Source organism: Ailuropoda melanoleuca, chromosome 16, assembly GCF_002007445.2.
Source record: "Ailuropoda melanoleuca isolate Jingjing chromosome 16, ASM200744v2, whole genome shotgun sequence".
Taxonomy (NCBI): Eukaryota; Metazoa; Chordata; class Mammalia; order Carnivora; family Ursidae; genus Ailuropoda; species Ailuropoda melanoleuca.
The window spans coordinates 25985275-26009128 of record NC_048233.1 but is presented as its reverse complement, the minus strand read 5'-3'; the positions used below and the strand labels follow the sequence as shown (position 1 = coordinate 26009128).

At 33.2% G+C, this 23854-nt stretch overlaps 1 protein-coding gene across 1 annotated transcript in view; it reads right to left on the bottom strand.

Annotated features, from left to right (window-relative positions):
• The window catches only part of CCDC91 (coiled-coil domain containing 91), a 322822-nt gene that overhangs the window by 81605 nt on the left and 217363 nt on the right, over positions 1-23854 (bottom strand). The window contains exons 9-10 of the mRNA XM_034646529.1: positions 778-870; positions 601-669 (exon numbers count right to left, since the gene is read on the bottom strand). Of these exons, the coding sequence (XP_034502420.1) occupies positions 601-669; positions 778-870 (162 nt within the window). The remainder of the gene's footprint in view (positions 1-600; positions 670-777; positions 871-23854) is intronic.

Here is a 23854-nt window from a genome sequence, read left to right as displayed (position 1 = left end):
AAAAAAAAGAAACAAACCATATTAGCAGCTGCAGGTCATTCCTTTCTCCTCTGAGCTGCCAGGTAGATTTAGTTGCCTCTTTGCCTTGTCATCTGAATATACCACAGGCACCTCAAACTTTATACCAAAGAAATAGTACCACTTTCCATGTTGTTTCTGAGGCCATACTCCAAGGGTTCCCAAACTGGCCTCCTTCTATATTATCTACACCAAAAATACATGCCGATTTCATCTCCTATTTCTAGAATTTGACTATTTCACATATATACACATCCATTATTTGTGATGATACCTATTAAATACCAAGTGCTCATTAGTGTCCCAACATATATTCTCTTTTAACAATAATAATCTAAATATGCAGTATTTTAATGTCATTGCAGTCCTGTGTAATGTAAATTTAATAATAATAACTAAGTTTAACAGGAAAAACAAGAGAGAAAAAAACTCTTGATTTCACTGTAATGAGGTTTTACACAAAAAAGTAAAACCTCATTACAGTGAAATCAAGAGTTTTTTTAGATTGACTATACCACTAATGAAGTCAGTTTTTAAATTCCACTTACTTACAAAGAAACCCATTATTACAGACAGAAATACCTTTGCAGCAGATACTAATGCCTCTTTATTTCTTTGCCTTTCTTCTTCCAAACATTTTTCCAATATTTCCTGTAAATGATAAGACAGTTGGGTAGACAATAAATGTATTATTTGAGGTAATTATTTGAGGTAATAGAACACATTCTTTCTATACTCTGAGCAAACTTAAAGTATTACCTTCTGTTCTTGAGATTGCTGAATCAAAGCTTCCTTTATTTTTTCTTTCAACAGTTCCTTCTCTGTATCTAGCATTTCAAGGAGCCTCTGATGCTACAAGGAAAGGTAAATGGATTATGATTATGGCTCTGAGACCGATAATCTATCAACAAGGAGTACAGCAGGTAGAATTCATTTGCCTGGTTGTATGGAAGTAGTCACTAGAGGAAACAATGGGTAGACTGCTGAAACGAAGACTTAAAAGAAAAAAACACTGAATTCACCTTTTTCCAATCAGCCAAGATATCTTTTTGTGGCCCCAAACTCAGCAAAGTACATGACATGAGATCTAACTTAAGCACAACTACTCCAAATTGGAAACTGAATCAGAAATGACAAAATGTCTTTAATCAAAATTAAATTTAGCAAAATTACTCACTAAAATTATTAGTTTGCAGCAAGAGAAGCAATCAAATAATAACTGATGTTTGATGTATGACGATCATAACATATTGTGTTTCTAGTAAAGCACTGTTTAAGAAACTCAAAGATTTATTACTGTTCTCACTCTAAGACTTTACCATAGATTCAGAAAATAAAACAGTGAAAGATGTATGTGATCGCTAATGTTACAATATACAGAATTCATGTATTTACTCTCATTCCAATGTGCTAGCAAAAAAGCACACACAACCATTAGCCAGTTATCATGGATTGGGCACTTGGAATTTAGAGTTTTCTAAGAAAATTCAACTTTTGTAGCATTGATATCTTCAACACAGAGAAGCCAGATACTTGTTCTGGAACAGCGCTCTTATGAGGAAACAAAACCAAAAAGAAAATACATATTCCTACTTACACAGATTTCTCATTCAGTTACTAAAGGGCAAAGAAGAGTATTTTCTCTGATTTTTCTGACTTTCAAGCCTTCTTTAAATATGAACTTATTTGAATACCCAATATTTTAAAATGGATCTATGTCTTTCAAAGTTGTTCAGAGTTAAAATGCTTTTTAGGGAGGCAGTCTACATGAACAGTAAGTGACCAAACAGCCATGTCTAGTTAAGAGAATCCATTATTCCTATTTTTAATTATAATGTTACTTTTTACCTTTATTTTTCAAGAAAATAAGAAAAATCACACGATGTGCTTTTTCATTACAAAAAAATCCTTTTTGGGATACAGAGTATGACTTGATTATGAGAAATTATTGGTACCATATGTATTTGTGAAAAGCAGCTCACAAATCAGTAGACTTACCATATGCTATGTACTGAGACTTTAATTTCAAATTCTTTGTAAATCTAGATACACATAAATGTCATCGAATCAGAAAAAAATACCTAATCCTAATACACACAAGAGAAACAGTTCAGAAGTGTTATACCAGGCAAATAATTAGATTTAGAAATGATAAATACAATTCTCATATGAGAGCAAAAATATTCAATTTAGGCTTTGGGGGTAGGAGTAAACATAATGAAATAGAAAACCAATAAAAACCATTAGAATTACACTAAAAAAAAACTTTCCAGAGTCATTAATAACTTTGAAAATTATTTCTTCTTAAAAAGAACTGTTACATTAATAAGTCAGACTAATGGAAATCATTAAGTAATTAATTGTAAGTAGGCCAAGTTTCTCCAGTGGTCCAAGAACTAGTTAAAGAGGGTATGTTAGCTAAACTGACAATGCCGTGTTTTGAAAACTCATTCCTGAACATTATTTCTTCATTCTGACAGTACACTACAATAGAAGACTATTGTTGAGCTTTCTTCTACAAGAATAAACTCGAAATTACCATTGGAAAGAAGTAGCCTACATAAGATATACTCTAAATAAAATCATCAATTTCCTTGAGAAAATATAACTAGGTTACCGACTTGAGAAAATATAATTTCCTTGAGAAAATATAATCAGGTTACCGACTTTTCTTATACATATAGGTCATAATAGCTAACATTTTGGGGGTATTTTTAAGGTTTTAGGCATTGTTAAAAGGGTTTTACATGTAGTTGTACCACAAGTAGTTAAATCCACAACAAACTGCTAAATCACTCAATATTCTTTCTTGTTTCAGATGAGTGATCTGAGACTTAGAGAAGTTATGTAAATTGCCAGGTCTCTAATGAATCGCTTCAGCAATAATCATATCAGTACACTCATTATCAACAGTAATAATTACCTACTAGCTAAACATGGCCTCAGTATTGCCTAGACGTTACCCAGTAACTAAAAGCTATTTACTACAAGTTGTAATGTCAGGTAATGCCTCCCTTGCATTTGGCTTTAAAAGAATTTGACTAGGGGTGCCTGGGTGGCTCAGTTGGTTAAGCATCTGCCTTCGGCTCAGGTCATGATCCTAAGGTCCTGGGATGGAGCCCCTCATTGGGCTCCCTGCTCAGCCAGGAGCTTGCTTCTCCCTTTCCCTCTGCTGCTACCCCTGCCTGTTCTCTCTCACTCCCTCTCTGTCAAATAAATAAATAAAATCTTAAAAAAAATAATTTGACTAATCTATACTTCTGATTTTGTTCTTTTCAGAATAACATTAAAATAAGATCATTTTCTGAAAAAAACACTAATTAATATTAGGAGAGAGGATTCAGAAAGATGCTGAATGGCATGAGAGAAGTTAACTCTTAAAATCAGTCAATTTATAAAATAAATAATCTACAAGTATCTAATCAAGAACAATATAAACATAAAATATATTATTTTTATAAAAGTGTCATATGCTGATTGTGAAAAACGTAAAGAAGTGGTGAAAAATCACCCAGTGTTCTATCACCTAAAGGACAGCATTTAGACAAACATCCTTCTGGAGGGCTGTGTATGTAAATACACAGTTATATGTAAACATTTTACATAATAAGTTTATAACAACCGTAGTCATTTTGAACTCAACAATGAGTTATTTCTACATAAACATAGTTATGCTATTATTTTTATTACACAAATTATACATTTTACTATGTCCCACTTACATATTTATATTCACAATATTTCCCTTTTAAAAAAATCTTGATTTTTGTGCATGCGTCTTGGGAACTTGTACAATTATGGCTTTATGAAATATTCCTAGGGTTGGTATTGGCAGGTTGATGACTGAGGATGGTTTATATTTTGATGCATGCCCTCAAACTGTATTCTAGAAGGAAAATGAGAAATTACATCTTTACTATCAACAGTTGGACAAAGGACAAGGTAGATTCAGGTAGATTGTCCTGGAGAATGGAATCACGGACTGGATGAACAACTAACCAAGGAAACCGTTCCACTGTTGGCACAGGGATCCCAGCAATATTTGGTATCTGCTATGAGTCAATCATGGCTGTTTATTTCATCACTCTCCCTGTTTGAAAATGGGAATTTTTGTTGCTTTTCTGTTCTTTCTCTTCTTTTTGAATGCACTGATTATAGTTGGGGGGGGGCAAGGGCCCTTCTATTTCCATATTAGCTCTGTTTTTCTCAAAGTTCCTTTTCTTGTGGGGGGATTTTGAGTCAGTAATTTTCTCATTTAAGATGTTTCTCCAATGTTTGGTCATCTTTTTCAGTCCATGCATACTAACATCTCAGACACAAAAATGCTGGTAGGAAATTCTGTGTATGTGGGGGAGCTTCCCAGGAACTGCAAAAGGGTGGCTTTTTCATGATTGGGGTGGCTATTCCCAAATGTCAGGTCTATATATCACCATTTTCTCTTCAGCTGGTCATTTTGCCTAGAAAAAAATTCCCCAATCTTCTCACTGGTAGGATATGGGCGAAGGGGGTGTGGATGGAAAGCTCACTGTAAGATGGATTTTGGTTATCTCCCAGTTTTTAGTTCCTGTCTTAGGAGGCCAGATTATCAGGTTTGATTACTCCTTTGTCCTGCTAGGGTGTACAGGAAGTATCTGAATTAAGAATCACTTTTAACCACTCCTCTTGCTTTTAGAGCTACACGGCACCTAGCGCTCCTACTTCCTGAGGCGCTCTAGCGTTTTAGCAGGACAGAGCAGCTTGCTTCATATGGCTTTCATCTCAACGGGCTAAGACTGCAACGTGTTAGCCTCTGCTGAGTCAGTGACATTTACCTATATCTTATCCCTGCTAGTTTATTGTTTTTATTTATTTGTTTTGGTCCGTCTTGGGGTCATTTTAGTGATTTTTGAGGAGGGAAAGGTACGGAAGGTAAAACAGATGAGTATGTTTACTTCACCATATTTATCTAGATTTAGAATCACTTTTTAGAATATTGAATTATATCTGAGTTTCTGATGCAACATTATGTGCCAAGCACTGTGTTGAGAACTTTACAAGTGTTCTGGGAATCCTCACAACAATCCAGAAATGTCTTATTACCTACATCCCACTGATTTTCAAACTGAATTTCAGACAGGTTATATAAAGTGCTTACATTCAGAGGACTAAGTAATAGCTAAACTGAGACTGGGACCCAGTTAGTGCTGAACATAAAATCCAAGGACTTTATAGTAGATTCTCTAGAATCAACATACAACTAAGGGCTTTCTCTCTAAGGACTGCTTCTTTGACTTTCTGAGTTTCAGTCATACACTCGTACTATTCACCAAGCCTTAGAGTTATGTCTGGGACATGGTATGTCTCTTTCCCCTACTCCCATATCTGGCCCCTTAAGGGAAGGTAATAGAGATGGCAAAATCAAAAAACTAGAAGGAAAGGGGACTCATTCTTGACAAATTAACTTTTTTGGGGGGGTAAGACTGTAGAATATTTAGGTAGCTGAATCTCTCCCACTGGAATCCCAAGAAATATACACAATGAGCCAAAAACATGACTCAGCAATCAATGCCTGTATCAACTAACACATTTTCTTTTTCTCAAAGACACACACACTTGAAGGGGAGAGACTTTTCTGAAAGAATAGATTAACATATAAGCCATAATTGTAAAATTATAAAAAAAACTACATTATGTATTTCTGTAAGATGAAAAAAAAAGGTATTCTTCTGTTCCATTTATATTTTGGGGGCATCTCCCTGGTAGGCAATATATCTCATTAGAATTAGTATGGGCATTGGAATCTTATTTCCATAGTGTAGTGGTTACCACATTTGCCTCAAACATGGGCATTGCAATCAGACAGATCTGGAATCAATCACTAGTTCTTCACTTATGAAAGGTACAATTTAAATTTTTCTAAGCCTCTGGGTTTTTTTTTTTAAACTTTTATTATGTAAATAATGCTAATAATGCCAACTTCACAGTTATAAAAATTAAATGATGTAATGTAGGTAATGTATCTGGTACTCAAAAATGTTAACTAGACTTCCTGTCAAACAGCTGATAAAAGTATGATAATAAAGTTCAATTATGAAAAGAAATTTTTTTCATATAAAAGATTAGCTGCCGCTCAAAAGTAAAGGCCTCAGAAGGAACATCCACACCTTTTTTCAATAATAATCTCAAAAATATCTTCCACTAACATACAGTGCTAACTTCTATAATCCATACCGATTTCATTTCCATAGATATTGTTAATTAGCAGACCTTATAATCAGGGCTTTACTCCTGTCGCAGAGTACCTGAATCCAGGGAAAAAATGATCTGAGACTAAAAGCAGTAGTTCTAGACATTCCATTCTGAAACTTTTCAAATTATTTTCTTATTTCAATATAAATTAAGATTGCAATATATTTTTGTTCTCAACGTGACTGCTGTCTTTCCTATTTCTAGATTTGAGCCTTCCCTGTAAAGTCTGACCATGACCATTCTGCTCTACTTTGAGTATAATGGATAACAGCACCAACTATGGATCAAAGGACACAGAAACATGGATTCAAATTCTAGCTCTCCTTGTTAGCTCTACTCTAGTTATGTGGTATTTGACAACTTTTTAAACCTGAAATTCAGTATGATCTCCTGGAAAATGAGGATTAGAATCCACTTTATAGGGCTGTTCTGATGATTAACTGATCAAATCCAGGAAATGTTTTTGATATGGCATACCACCTATTGTAATTGGTTATAATCTTCAGTTGTTAAGTTATGAACTTCGATAGAAAATTTGAACAATATCCTGTGGATATTCATTTTCTATTATTCCTTTCTTAAAATTGTTTAGATGATCAATCTTTAAGGTAGAAATTCAACTATATATTTTAATATCTTATTTTTATACTAAATTATCCTACATTAAAGTTTACCCTTATATATCAGTTTATAAATTATACATAACTTCTGTATCTATATATAAATGTATAAATTCATTCATGTTTTTATTCAACCATGCATACAAGAAATACTTGCTTGGTGCCTATCAACACAAGATACTGCACTAGTTTCTAGGGAGGGTGCCCTCTGGAACATGAATGTCTAATAAACAATCCATGAATCAAGAATATATTTTCTTACATTTCGCTTGTAGAACTATTTTATAAGAAAAAAAAATCTTCAAGGAATTTGTTAACAACTAATTTTTCCTCTCAGTGCAAAATAACTTTTTAGGTAGAAAGTGCCAAAAATGCTTTGGGAATAAATAAACAAATATATAAATAATTCCCGCCCCTGGCCCAACCATATAACACACAGATTTTAAATGAGAAATTAGAATAGAAAAAATTTAAGTATAGAGTACATTTCTCATGATGAACACTAAGCAATGTATAGGATACTATTACTAGAGTACATTTCTCATGATGAACACTAAGCAATGTATAGGATACTATTACTAGAGTACATTTCTCATGATGAACACTAAGCAATGTATAGGATACTATTACTAGAGTACATTTCTCATGATGAACACTAAGCAATGTATAGGATACTATTACTAGAGTACATTTCTCATGATGAACACTAAGCAATGTATAGGATACTATTACTAGAGTACAATTTCTCATGATGAACACTAAGCAATGTATAGGATACTATTACTAGAGTACATTTCTCATGATGAACACTAAGCAATGTATAGGATACTATTACTACACAACTGCTACTTCTGCTTCCATTTTTCTAATGTGATAAAATATATGTGCAACAACAAAAAAATGTCTTTTCTTCTTTTTTAAAGACTTCATTTGAGAGAGAGAGAGAGCGCAAGTGGGGTAGAGCAGAGGGGAAGGGAGAGGGAGAAAGAATCTGAAGCTGACTCCGAGCTCAGCACTAAGCCTGACATGGGCTCAATCCTACAACTCCGAGATCATGACCTGAGCTGAAATCAAAAGCCAGTGCTTAACCAACAGAGCCGCCCAGGTGCCCTGCAACAAAAAATTTCTATTTTAACCTTTTTAAAGTGGACAAGTGGCATCAATCATCTTCACCATGGTGTTGAACCATCACCATTATATCTTAATTTTTTCATAATCCCCAAAAGAAATTCTGTGCCCATTAAGCAATGACTTCTTGCCCCTCATCCCAGCTTCTGGTAACCTCCAATCTAATTTGCCCATTCTAGATATTTCACATAAGTGGAATCAAATTGTAGTCATGTTTTTGTTAGGCTAATTTCACTTAGCATAATATTTTCAAGCCTTGTCCATGTTGCAGTATGTGTACCTGAACATCACTCCTGTTTATGACTGAATGATATTCCATGTGTACATATACCACTTTTGTTTTATCTATTCATTTGTTGATGGGCACTTGGGTTGTTTCCACCTTTTGACTATTTGAATATGCTGTGATGAATATTCATATGTAAAAATGTATTTGAGTCTCTGTTTTCAATTCTTTTGAGTATATACCTATTAGTAGAACTACTTGGTCACATAACAATTTTATGTTTAATTTTTTGAGGAACCACCAAACTTCTTTCTATAATTACTCCACCATTTTATATTCCCACCAGCAATTTGCAAGGGTTCTAATTTTTCCACATTCTCTACAATATTTGTTATTTCCTTTTTTCTTATTATAGTCATCTTAGTAATTGGAAATGGTATCTCACTGTAACTTTTTTTTTTCATGTCTCTAAGTATGTTGAAAATCTTTACAAATGCTACTTCTACTTCTGATACCCCAACTACTACTCCTTTTCGACTATTACTAGTATTATCTGCACAAATAGGAAAATTATTAGAGTTCTTTTTGCAGCCTTTATTGGACTGTAGTAGAAAGTGCATTGGACTTGAGGTTTGTTCATTGTCTGAGATTCTGCCAAAAGTAGGGATGCTTCTCCTCCCCGGGCCAGAGGTTATTTCAGTTAATCACAGTAAACTAGAAATTATATTGTTAAGAAACAGCTTGGCCAAAAAGATTTCAGCCTTTCTTTATTCTATCTAAAATAAAGAATGAAGCATATCTGGGGATTGTTTGTATTACTCCTGCCTTCTGCCTCAATACAGAATTCCTTAATTGTCCAAAAGTACCAGCACCCTAGAAATGGATCACATGGTTTTTGATGGTATGAAGAATGGTAAATACTTTCTTCTGCGCCTTACTAGTTGACCATTCCAAAGTGGGGGTGTTCTAGACACATTTGTTACATAACTCAGAGACAAAACTGAACCAATTGGCAACAACCAATCATAAGATTCTTGTCCAAATATTTATAACTAAACGCAGAGGAACTTGCATCAGAATTTCAAGATATATCTTTAATGCATTTTAAAAGGCACTACGAAAATTAACTGAAATCTATACCAGGAAATCTCATCTAAGAATAATGAAGAATTTACTACATTTTGCTTATCTAAAATATTCTGTTGACAGATTCTTAAAAATTATATTGAAATTTTAGGTGTTTTTTTTTTTTACAATCTTAAAGAAATAAATGCAAACTAAACAGTTCGATTAATCTTACAGAGTAGATGTTTAAATGCAAGGGTCTCAAGGACAGTCCTTTGAAATTTAGCCTAAAACATAAGGCATTCAGAAATAGATCATGCTATTTCCTCCTTTTGGAAGAGTTCTTCCAAGTGAAAAATGTTTGATGCAGATTCAAATACAAATATGGAGGTTATGTGGTTTTTGCTTATTCTTATAAAAAATATTTAAAAATCTCTTCTTTCTTGGAATGTGAGTCACAAGAGACATTGTGAAGAGATTTAATCACAATACACATGGACAGTGTTTTGTATATTAAATTTTAGACTAAGCAGTTATGGAAGCTCATGTTCAGGTATACAGTTATCTATTTATGACAGGTCCACAAACTTCACCTTATTTTATAAGTGATGGGTGTGTGTGTAGTATATATTCTGTAATGCAAACTCAAGAAGCATCATCTTTCACTTTCTGTAAAGCACAAACATTGAACAAGCTCAAGTGGTCTGGTAGGAAAGTCTTAAAGCACAAACTCATATATTCCTACATTTAACATGACTTTACAGACACTGAATAAATTTAATAAATGTCTTAACGTAAAGTGAGTTGGAGACATTTCACCCATTCATGGACCAACACATTGAATATTGTTTAGAAAGAAAACCTAGAAAAGATAAACTATGAGATTAAATCTACTCAAAGCAGTTACCGCAAGTCCAATAATATCAATAAACTTCTTAAAGTGAATAAAATAAAACTATAATATAAGCTACACTAGATTTATTTCACCTAAATAGACATATTTCTAATAGGCATGAAAAAATAAAAGCAAATAAGCTATTTGCCTTATATAAACAGGTCTTTGATTTAAGGTAAAAATACAAAAGAATGAGACAAAAATTGAGTGATACCTCAGCATAAAAAAGGTAAGATTAGTTTATATTTCCATAATGAGGTTTCTATATTTGGATAGTGTACATATTATTAAATGCCAAAGATATGTCCCAATCCTAAATTTAAGTAGAATATTTCTGCTTCACCATTTTCAAGTGAAATAGCTTTTGAAAATGCATCTGAATCCTACTATTCCTTCCATTTGCCTAAGCACAATACAATAAGCTTGGATCAACATAACAGTGCCTTTCAAATGGACATTTGAAATAAATGACCCATGTATATAAGATAATCCCCTTAGCAAAAAAGAAAAAAAAAACATTTATGCACACTTCCCAAAAAGCATAATACAACCAGTGTAGTACTTTTCAGGAACCAATTTGATACCATAGTAACTGTCCTTAAGTCTTGTCTGTGCTTCCTACTCCTAAAATTTATCATCAGAAAATACTATGTAGTTAGCTCTCAATAAGTTGACAAAAGACTATTCTAATTTATTGTAGAATGAAGATCTGCTAAACAAAAATCAATTTCAGGAGCACAACTCTCACTGCTTGCGTTATGTCTCCTATCTCAGAAATTCAGTTCTTTCCATATTTTATATGTGTGCGTATGCATGTGAACATGCACACATATATATATAATACACACATGCACATTATTTATATAAAATAATGGAAAAAGGAAAGTGTTGACGTAAGTGATAGGAACATATGTTTCATCAAACAAATGATAAAACGTAAATCATTAAACTTGTTGAAATGAATGAATTGTTGCCCTTAATTGGATACTCGCTGAACTAAGGACAGTCTACACAAGGTCTCTAACTGAAATAATATAACTGAGTAATCTGTCTATAAAGATAAGGTATATTAAAAAATGAATAAATAAAGGTAAGGTATAATTATTGATCTCATAATTTTTAGATGTCTGGGGTATGAAAACCCTTGTATTAGGTAAATTTATTAATCAGTATTAGCATATTTTCAAACACACCTTGTACAACAGAAGACTGCTTATAATGCAAAAGAATATAAACAATACGCGTGAAGATGTATACAGAAAAATTCCTTATAAAAGTACAAAAGTCAAAACATTTAAAATGTCCAACAAAGTGGTTCAGTATAACAAATGATAGTATGTCAACTAAAAGGAATATCATGTGGTTATTAAGCATAAAGCTATGCATCAATATAGAAATATGTTTATAAAATACAATTACTTGAAGAAAAACCATAGGATTATTTAAAGCCATCATCATTATTATAACTATATAATATTATAGATACTTGAATAAATATTGAAAGGGATTCACAAGAAAAATGACACTATTTTATTGGGAAACTGGTGGATAGAATATTATTCTTTTTAAATTTACTATCATTCTAATAAAATTCAAAAGCCAAAAAATAGAACTTCTTGAAATGGCAGTAGGAATATCATAACTGATCTATAAGGAAGAAATGGTGGACAGGTTTAAGATGTGCTTAAAATACTTAAAAATAATTAAATAATCTAACACACATTTCATCTACATTTTAGAAAAAAAATGAAAAGCTGTGAAAATGAAGATTTTTGACAAGTAATTTACTCTTTGCTTTATTAAATTTTACAAGGTACAGAAAGCACAGGCATAGGGGAATGTCTGGATTAGGTGTATTTTTTTTTTTTTTTGGTAAATATTCAATGTTAGCCCTCAAATCTAACCTTATTTGTCTATGGTAAGATATTATCAGCCATTTGGAACTAAAGACCTTCCATACTCTAGCCCTAGCATATTTTTTCCCAATCTAATTTATCTCCAAAGTCATTTCAGCACATTATTTTCTTCTACATTTATTTGCTATACCACCATTTCCATATTTCTCTACATATTTAATAGATACTCTCAAAAGAGTTTTATGGATCAAAGACGACTGATTAAAAGCCGTGTATATTTCGGTAAAACGACGAGTATTTTAAACCACTAGATAGGAATAAAGTTCACATGTCCTAAAAGTGCTTCATTAACATGTTTTTCTATAGAACATCTTGATTTTCACTTTGAGATGTATGATTTGGGAAGTGGTAGTTTAAACCATTACAGTCTTGCCAGGCTATCTGCTGATTTTAGCAATTTTAAAATAAGTATGAATGTAATTATTAAAGCTCATTAATAACACTTATAAAATTTTTACATTTACATAAAACAAAGGAATAAATAAAAAATGAATTTTATACTTTTCTAGTTACATGATCCAAAAATACCATGGGGAAGACTCAGTACAAAAATGTTGGATAAAAAATACAAAACATCCCTTTAAATATTACTGAGCTGATAAGACAGTTATGTAAGTAGGCAAAACCAATAAAAAGCACAAATTCATGGAGATAAATAAGCTTTGAACACACAACTGTTCTTAGGAGATCGGAAGAATGCTAAAATATTAGAGTTTTGTTTTTAATGGGCTATGCTTACAAATAGAAACAAAACCTAGGGGCTAAAAAGAGTAAAGTTAAGACACCCATATAAAGCTACAAGCCCAGAAACATAACACCCTAAGTAGGTAAACTAGAAAAAACCCACAAAGCAAAGAGAATCTGAAAGGTTTTGTTTTGAGTTGGAGTGAGGGGGGAGGGGAGATAGGAGGTTCCCTAATAATTCAAAATCACATGCTACATTTTTTCAGATTTGGGGCAAAAATTCCCACGTACAATGTATCTCAAAAACCCACAAATAAAACTTTGCTCTGAAGGACCATCAGAAGCAATACAACTATTCCATGGAAGACTTGACCTTAAACCTAAGCATCAAAGAATTATCACAATTAAAATTCCAATGAAGATGATCTCACAAATATAAAACACAAAATACCCAAGGAAACAAGCTATCATGAATGTGAGAAGAAAGCTATGCAGAATCTAGACCTAAAAAAAAGCAGACACCAGAATGACTCAATATAAATTATTTGCAAAAAAGTACATTTAATATATTTTTTAAAGTGTCGAAAGTATAAGTAAGAGATAAAACACCATAAAAATGAACATGTATGCTCGGAAAAAATCATATGGAATATGAAAATGAAATATACATCAATTGAAAATTAAAGTTCAATGTTTGGCTTAAGCTTCATTTTAGGCAGAAAAGTAAGGACAGTAAGACAGATGTGAAGAGATTACACAAAAAAGAACACAGACAAAAATATTAAAAATATGCCAGAGAAGTATGACAGACACTGTTGATAGATCAAGAAAGTTTAACATATTAAATCAGAGTTCAGGAGGGAAATAACAGAGAGAATGAGACAGAAGCAATTTTCCACATTAAAACCCGATACATAACATAAAAATTTTTTAAAAACTTTCATACCAAGTAATATTATGGTGAAAAAGCAGAACTCAGAGCAAAAAGAGATTCTGTACCAGCAGCCATAAAGAAATGATTAATCACCCATAAAAATGGTAATTAGTATTAACTCAGAATTACATGTGTAGTAAAACTACTCCACAAGAATGACAAAAAATAAGTTTATTATGATTAAAAAAAAGACAGTTTACCAACAACACACCCACACAGAAGGGCTTTCCAGTGCTATCAGCTTTAAATTTCATCTCAATAGATGCAGAAAATCACTTAATAAAATTCAATATCCTCTCATGATAAACATTTATTGTGATAAACATGATAAACACCTATCACGATAAAACATGATAAATGTTCATATAAACCCATGATAAAAACTATCAAACACAGGACAAACAATTTGAATATAGAAGAAATATAACTCAACATAATAAAGACCATATATAACAAGCTCAGGGCCAGCATCATATCTAATGGTCAAAGGTTAAAAGCTTTCCTCTGAGATCAGAAATAAGTTAAGGCTTTCAGCCCTTCTATTCAATATAATACTGGAAGTCCTAGCCAGAACAATTAGGTAAGAAAAATAAATAAAAAGGATCTAATTCGGAAAGGAAGAAGAAAAATTATCACTGTTTGCAGATGACATGGACCTAAATCTAGAAAATCCTAAAGATGCCACCAAAAAGTGTTAGAATAAATGAAGTCAGTAAAGGGGTGCCTGGGTGACTCAGTCGGTTAAGCATCCCACTCTTGATTTCGGCTCAGGTCAAGTTGGAGCTCCACATTGGGCTCTGCAATCAGCAGGGAGTCTTCTTGGGATTCTCTCTCTCCCTGCCCCTTTGTCCTTCCCCCCATCTAATGAATAAAGAAATATTTAAAAAAATAGAACAAAGAGTTCAGAAATAAACCTCTATACCTGAAGTCAACTGATCTTTGACAAAAAATTAATAAATGGTAAAGAGCTTTGGGTAAATTCTAACCAAGACAAGACTTAGCCATATTAATATCAACAACAGACTTTAGGCAAAAGGAATTCCTAAAAAAAGACATCAGTACAAAATGATATCTGGAATATAGGACAAATTTAAATTTATATGCACATAATAACATAGTTTCATAATATATAAAGCAAAAACTGGCAGAACTGCAAAGAAAAACTGGCAGTCCTAATATTATAGCAGGAGATTTTAATGCATTTTCTTCAATAATCAGCAGATCAAGCAGTGGAAAATCAGCATGGTGACATAAAATTTTAATATAACAGGCCTGACTAATGGATATACATGTAACACTATACTGATAGTGGAAAATACACTTTTTAAGCATACATAAAACACTTACAAAAATTTGCAAAATAGTAGTTATTGCAAATTATTGCAAAAAGGTAATTACCACATTTCAAAAATTCAGTATCATATAAACATCATCACTCTCTGGCCACACTGTAATAATTGGGAATCGATAATTAAAAGAGATTAAAAAAATGTCATATTTGGAAATTTTTAAAAAATTTTAAATACAATTTTATCCTGATTAGATACACATATCTGTCACAGTCAACTATAGGGCTGAGAAACTACAGGACACCCCTGGCATGGGCAGAGCATTTCTCTTTCACAGAGAAATAAGAGGGTATAAAATAATTCTACTGCAACACTAAAATATGTACTTCATTACAGTGGAAATCACTAATGGAGTATCTATATCCTGTAATGAAGTTCAGTATCCTTTAAATAGTGAAGTCTAATAATATTTTCATATAGAGAAATTTAATGTAATCTATATACATCATCTTAGGTTTCTTTCCAAATATATACACAATTTCTTTATAGCAAATTCAATGGAATCCATGTCTGTTTTTTCTAATAATGGTTTATGTAAATATGATACTAGAAATCAGATTCCCATTCCAGACTGCGGGCTTCTTTAGAGTAGTGAATATATCTGCTTTTTTGCAAGTTACACAGGGATGTACTGAGAATGACTGATGGAATAAATCCTACATATTTAGAATACTATTTTTATTAAGTGTGTTGTGTGTATATCACAACACTCATTTTAGTTATTTCATTCCATTGCTCTATTTCCACCATCTCCTTTTAAAATCATCAGTTTGTTCTATTGTCATGATTTGGACTTTATAAAACCACAAAAAAAGGCATAATATTATGGTTATAAATTTCATCATTTCTCCCTACTGATGGAACTAGGTATTGTAATTTAATTAAAAGTAATAAATGCCTGTAAATTTTTAAATGATTAACTTTCATAATAGTGTTTCCTAAATTAACTTACTAAGTCACCCATCTAAATAACCCAAATGAAGAAGGCTAGAAACAAAAATTCTTGGTAAATCATACCATAAAGGTTAAAATTATTCAGTATCAGAAAAGTAAAGTCAAATACTTTTTTCCCTCAAAAATACTACTTGATATCCTTAAAAATACATAAACAGATAGACTACTAAGGGACATGATGGAATTTTGAGGAGGTCATGAGAACATTTTTTAATCTTGATTTAGGTGGTAACTAAAATTTTTGAAGTCTGTCAAAATTCAAAGAATGGTTCACCTAAAATTGGTGGATTTTACTATATGTGAATTATACTTCAGGAAACCTGAAGAAAAAAATACACATACACTTCATGCTAATTTTGAACTCATATCTGTCTACTTACAATACCCTTACTTTTTCCTGCAGTAAAAGACCACTCTTTCAAACGCCATTACAATGTTACACCTTTTTAATTCTTCCCTGAAACCTCAGGAAGAACTGCTTACTCTCTTATCTGTAACCTCAGAATATTTTGTTTCTATCACTAGTGTATTATTTATTATACTGTATTATAATTCATTTTTTTATGTCTCACATAATAGGACTTTTTGTTTTTTGAAGGCAGAGAATGTTCTTATATTAAAAAAAAACTTTCTAGTACAGTACCTAGTACATTGAAAGCTCTTAATTTAAGTTTATGGCATCATTATAGATACTTGTGTTCAAGAGAAGTTCTAGCAGTTATTAAAATGACTGCCCAAAGGTAACTTAAAGAAAAAAGAGTACTGGGTTAATATCTGACTCTGATAACAACAAGCAACTGTCTTTTTCTGCACCATGATGAAAGAAAAAAAAAAGTAGTGGTCACCTAAAAATTGTACACAAATATTATTGGGAAACTAATTAAATAACTCTCCTAAGTGCAACCTGACCAATGCTTTAACAAGGTTACAGTTTGAACCACACCAATCATCTGGTTTGCAAGATTTCCTGCTGGACATCAACACCAACCACTCGTTAGACCCAAAACCACCTTGGGAAATAGCTGTGGGTAAGATTTACACAGACCAGTAATGGACTAAATTACTGGTTCAGTTGAAACACAGGTCAGAAGCATATATATGACAGAAATTGGAAAGTCAATAAAAAGAATTATACATCAAATACCAGCCCCCCTCCTCAAAATTTAGCTGAGAGTTTTAAGACTCTGAAGTTGTAAGAAGACTTAAGAAAGGCCTGGCAATTTCTCACACAAACCTTATAAATTATCATGAAATAAAAATTGGTGAAAAACACCTTGGGAAAGATTATCATATCGTTAATATCTTTTAGATAGGAAATAAAGTAATAACATCAAACACACCTTTGACATATTTTCTTAAAAGATTATATATCCATCTAGAGAAACAATGTAGAAAATAAAAAGATAATGTCTCTTTCTCTTCCTTGTGCAAGATAAACATATTCCCTAGATAAGAAGGGGGATTTCTTCAAGCAAAACATTTTATTTTCGAAAGTCACATAAAGCACGTATTTTAAAACACCATGTACTCTATTTTTTCCCTCTAAAATAAACTATATTGGGGCGTCTGGGTGGCTCAATCGGTTAAGCATCTGCCTTCGCCTCAGGTTATGATCCCGGGGTCCTGGATCGAGCCCCACATCAGGCTCCCTGCTCAGCGGGGAGTCTGCCTCTCCCTCTGCCCTTCCTCCTGCTCATGCTTGCATTCTGTCTCTGAAATAAATAAAATATTTTAAAAAATAAAGTAAAATAAACTATATTTCTATGATGTACATGAGGGAACATACTAAACACTGTGAACGAACATGAATGAGCACATCACATAACAAAAATACAGTATTAAGTAGTAACGTCAGTAAGAGAATGCTTGACAAACAATAGTGTTCCAAAGGATTCAGCCCTGGTTCTGTTTAGTTTACTAGTAGGAACAAATAGCTTTCAAATTCTGTCCAATAGAGTGCTAGACATCCCCATACCAACCTCAACTAGAGTCACTATACCCTTACTGGTCTTATTTGTTATCAAAGTCTTCAATAGAAGCTTTAATCTAAGAAAAGGTTTGACGGCTAAAACAAATTTGCTAAAGTAAATAACAACATAAATTCACACTTTTGGTTTCAGCATGACACGTAAAGAGCTTGAAAATCATCACTCTGATTTTTAAAACAAGAAAAATGCTTAACAAACTAAAGATCAATGCCTTAGATCCATCAGAGAATGGTCACAAGGCAAACTGCCACCCCAAAATCTACAGTGACAGGCAAATCTACTGAGTCACAGCCAAGATCTTCTTACCTACAGCAGAAACTTCTGGAGACAAACACTGGTAGGAACACTGAAATGCTAAATTTGCAAAACTGCTGCAAGCTGAGTGAAAATGAGTATGGAGTGAGAACACTCAGGAGCTGATGTCTTAGGGGGTTCCTCACACTTTTATGGGGGTTTTCCCCAAGAAACCCATCAGGATCCCAGTGTGAAGAGCCAAGACATTTTCCCTCATGACTCTGGCAAGGTGAGTAGAAAAAATATCCATTGTGAAATATGCCCTTAGCATTCCCCATAACAAAACCCTGTCTTTACCTGAAAAGACTTGGTATCCAAGTCTTACAAAATGTTCCACCTGAGGGAAGACATTACCAAGATTCCAGCCCCCTCTAGTCTTTTTGTCTCACATAAAGGAAGAGAGAAAAGACAACAAACACTTATGAAGGTCACAGATCCTCTAAAAGACCGAGATTAAATCATAAGATTATAGAATGCTTTCCCTCCCCAACACCTCATCACCAAACCAACATGGCTATAGTTTATTGACAGCAGATAACAGCTGAAAGAGCTGTTAAGATGCAGACTCTACCTAAGAAGGAGTACTTAGGGAAGCCACAGACAGCAGGGGAGACAAAAACAAAGACCTTTAAGGAATCTGAACCATCTGGCAATGTACAGAAACAGAAGACATTAAACACAGCTATTCACTCCTAGCCAAATTAACAAAACCTCCCACTAAAAGTCTATTTACCTCAATCCCTATTACATGATACATGTTAATCATTTAGCCAAAAATCATATGGCATGCTAAAAGGCTAAAAAGTCTAAAGGAACAAAAACAGCATTGTAACCAGTTTCAGATATGACAGAGACTTTGGAATTTACAGGCTGGAAATTTAAAGTAAAAATTGTTAATATGTTGAGGAATCTAACTTAAAAAATAGATAACATGCAAGGATAGGTGGATAATGTGCAGATGGGAACTCTAAGAAAGAAACAAAAGGAAATGTCAGAAACAGAAAGACAAAAAAGAAGAATGCCTTTGATGAGTTAATCAGTAGATTCAACCTAAGCAAGGAAAGAATCATGCATGACCATGCTGACAGCCCAATACAAACTTCCTAGCCCGAAGTGTAAGGAGGAGGAAAAAAAAAAGTAAAGTAAAACAAAAACACAGACTAAGGCATAACATATGTGTAACTGAAATACCAAAGGGAGAATAAAGACAGAATGAAGAAGAAATATTTGAAGTAATAATCACCAATTTTCTAAAATTAATGACAAACACAAAACCAGAGATCCAGAAAACAGAGAGAACACCAAGGACTATAAATACCGAAGGGGGAAAAAAAAAACGGAAAAGGAAACTCCATCCTGCCTGTATCATATTCAAATGACAAAAAAATCAAAGAAAGTAGGAAATCTTGAAAAAAGCCAGAAGAAAAAAAACACTTCATTTATAAGAGGGAAAAGATAAGAATTACAGTAGACTTCTCTTTCTGAAACCATTCAAGCTAAAAAAAAAAAAAAAAAAGTGGAGGGAAATATTTAAAGTACTTAAAGAAAAAAAAAATCAAGAAGAAGAACCAGAAATTTGCCATACCACATATTAAAATATATATTATAATAAAACATAGTATAAAAATAGAATGATATTTATGCAAGAATAAAAGAACAATTTAATCCATGAGAATAGAAAGTCCAGAGACAGACCCAGGAATATGGGAACTTAATATATGGTAAAGAAGCCCCACAAAATAATGCATAATGGGAACATTATTAATGGTTCTCAAACTTTTGCATGTATCAGAATCACCGGGAAGATTTGTTAGAGACTGATGAGCCTAAGAACAGAATTTCTGATTCAGGAGTTTGCGGTAATGCTCTATAGAGAACTTGAATTTCTAACAAACTCCCAAGTGATGCAGATATTGAAGCTGATAACCTGAGGACTCTATTTTGAGAACTATGGCCATAGTGTTGTCAGGAACTCAGCTGATCTGCAGAGAGTGAGTCTCAGGTATGGGAGATGCTGATTAAACAGCAATGGCCAAAAGGAAACTAACAGAGAAGGTTTTAATCACTTACTGTGATAATAATAAGCAAGGGGCTAAAACCAGAGAATGTGCTGATTCCTCCCATCCCTCCCTCCCCTGCTTGCTTCCCTTCCTCACAGAAGGTGAAGGCCACATGAATCAGAGCAGAGGTAAGAGTAATTTCCCTGCTTCGGGAGTCCTGAGCAAAGTCCTGGTATTTTTAGGACCTTGGGGTTGGGGGAGGAGGAGTGGAAAAGTACTGAATAACTGAGTCAGAGTGGGGAAAACTGTCTTTAATGTTTCTCCTCTTCCTAAGGAGGAGGCTTAGGCAGAAGCACCGGAAGAAGACAGGTGCTCAAGACCTTAGATAAAGAAAGCTAGGAAAGAAGGTGCCTGGCTAGAAATGCAAATATGCGAAGTCCACAGCTAGCCAGGGGGATCTGAATACTTGAACACAACTCCCTCCAAAGACGACAATGAACTGGCTGTGTACCAAGTCTAGTGTGGGGAGTGTAGATTTTTTCCTGCGAGACCTGACAGGTGAAAGCCTTTGCAATAGCCTATGGTCAGGCCTGAGAAATCACACGTTTTTACCAGAAGCCGACCGCAAGTATATGCTACTAGGAAAGGGGCTCATTTTAGGGAGAAAAATGAAAATGGGTAGTACATCATAGTAGCGTAAACAGAGGAAGCTGCTCTGGAATAGCTGGAGGCCGCTGGCACTCTAGAGACTTCTATTTACTCCAGGTCCTCCTCCTACTCTGAAGAGAGCTGACAGGATTACTACTTTGGGCACAACTACAAATCGTTCGTGTAGCTCTGTCTGAGGTAGTCTGTTCTTTCGTTCCAGTCATATCTGAAGTGAAATATGAGTATTAAGTGAATTAATGCGGTAAACTGTTTAGAGCATGTACATATTCTATAACGTAATTGTACAAACTTTTTTGCACAGCTACTTGTGGTAAATCTCATCATTTATAACCTGAACTTTAATTCTCACCTCACTTATTTATTTCCTCCATCATTGCCACTGATACTATTAAGTGTTACAGCCTTCACAACAGCTAAGACACAATAAGGATAGATGGAGAGCTCATAAGCATCTATGAAAAAACTTGTGAGATACCTAAAGAATCACCATTTCTTCCAACAGACCTTGAAAGCACTTCAAATGATGAGAATTTAAATGCAGAATATTATTTCAGAGTTTGATTCAAATAACCTTTTGGCCACTGAAACAATGCTTTAAGAGTACAAGTAATAAAACTACACTTCATCTAACATCAAACTTGTGATTCATGAGCTTTAATCTCAAGGTACCAAAAATAATGAATAGTTTCCAACCTGAATTATTAAATTCCTTATTTGATAGAGAATTGATTGAGTATAAAGATTGTTTTTTAAAGATCTTCCTCATGCTTCCCTTTCCTATCAAAGTTATTACCATTTAAAATAGAATATATAAACATCTCTGAGCAAAGAAAAGAAATTTAGTGTGTAGAAATCAGTATTCAAGATAACTTTTCTACAATAAGTAGTTATCTTACTATCATTTCTGCTATTTTCTATTAACAGGAAGTTAATAAAAAAGTATTTTACAAGAAATTAATTCTACCCCAAGCATTAATTTTATCCATAGCAGATATTTAAAAGAAGACAATCTGTCTGAAGAAAAATATCCAAGATTTTGGTTTACAGACATAAAATCTTGTTTAAAAAGAAAAGGCTGTCAATGTAAAGACAGAAATAGTTTTAAAAAAATTTTCCCATTAAGCATTGGAGTAAACAGCACACCACTACATAAAATATTCTCTTAACATGTCCTTTTCAAAAAGAGTCATCTTTGTACTGAGAGACTAGTGAGGGTAAAAAGAAAAACAAAAACAACAACAAAAAACAACACAGGAATTAGAGAAAAAAAAATCAACAGAAGTTAAGAAGTTCCGATTTCTCCTTATCATCATTACAAATATTTCCCTAACCAATGAGTAGGACTATTCTTTCAATGGCTTTCTTAATGTGAACATTACTTACATTATTTTAAATGGGCATGATGGTGTGTCTTTTCTCTCAAAGAATGCATTCAAGAGAAATAGAAGGTAAAAGCTTCTTATTTTCTGTGTAGTAATTTCAATTTAAAATTTCCCTTTTTTATTCATTTTCTTAAATTTACTATATGTGGAGAATAAAGAAAAGTGAAGTATGTGGTAAGAGAAAAACAATTTTATGGCTAGCCACAATCTGCTAACATATCACTATATACCTTTGGGACAATAATTAGCAGGTAATAAAAATGTGTTTTTCCTGGCAGATAAATGGTCTCAAGGCATACTTTTTTCTGCCTATTTTATGAGAATGAGACTCAACTGATCTTGATGGTGTACTAAGAATGGATTCAAATAATAATACCCTAACTTTTAAAAAAGTAATAAAATTAGTGTTGTTATTGTTTCATAACCATTGTTCATAAATTAATTAAAAAGAAAAAAGAGCTGGTAATATGTCATTAATTCTTCTAAAATTTGTATTTGATACCTGCTTTTTATATAATACCCATACAAATTACAGTACAAAAAATAATTACCAAGAGAATTGTAATGGATGAACTTTTGAATTTATGAGAAAACTACACTTTGACTACTTTGATATAATTATAGTATTTTTTTGAAATGTGAAGTAAAGTGGACAACCAGAATTCCTCAATATCTACCTAAATCAATCAATCACAATCAACCATATGATTTACAGAAAGTATTTGAAATATCCAAACAACACTTTTCTAAAGTGACAGAGCTTAATAACAGTGATAAATGCAAATACAGGTTTTCAGCACTTTCAGGGACTATATAGCCAGACAAAACTCCAATAGACAAGTAGCGCAAAGCAAGTTTAGAAAAGCACAACAAACACTTAAGCATCCTTAAAAAGTTATGGCAATCTCAAAGATAAGTAAATAAATACAAATTTACAAAGTGCATTCTCTATAGAAACAGAACCAGTAGGATACATGGAGAGAGGTAAGAAGAAAGAGAAAGAAAGAGAAAGCAAAAGAGAAAGTGAGAGGAGAGAGGAGGAGGGGAAGTAGGGGACTGGAGGGTTGATGTTGATTGATTTTAAGGAACTGGCTCACACTGTAGGGGCTATCAAGTAGGAAATCCTTAGGGCAGTCACCAGTCAGACTGGAAACTCAAGCAGGATTTCTGTGTTACTTATTAAAGAAGAATTTTTCTTTTTGGGGAAACTGTAGTATTTACTCTTAAGGCCTTCAATTGATTGGATGAGCCCACCCACATTATGTGGGTTTAAGTGTTGTGTGTACTGTTAAGGAAAAAAATTATTCTGACACTTGTTAAAATAGTAAGAAAGACTTTGTTCAAGATCATTGTGATATATGCCAGAATTGTTGCAATAGGGTAAAGAGATCAGCTTGACTTCAATATAAGAACAAGCAGGGATTTATAGCCAGGGATGCAGGTTGAGGGAACTGGTTGATTTGAAAATTAATATGAGACATCAAGGGTAGGGGGAGATTCTTGC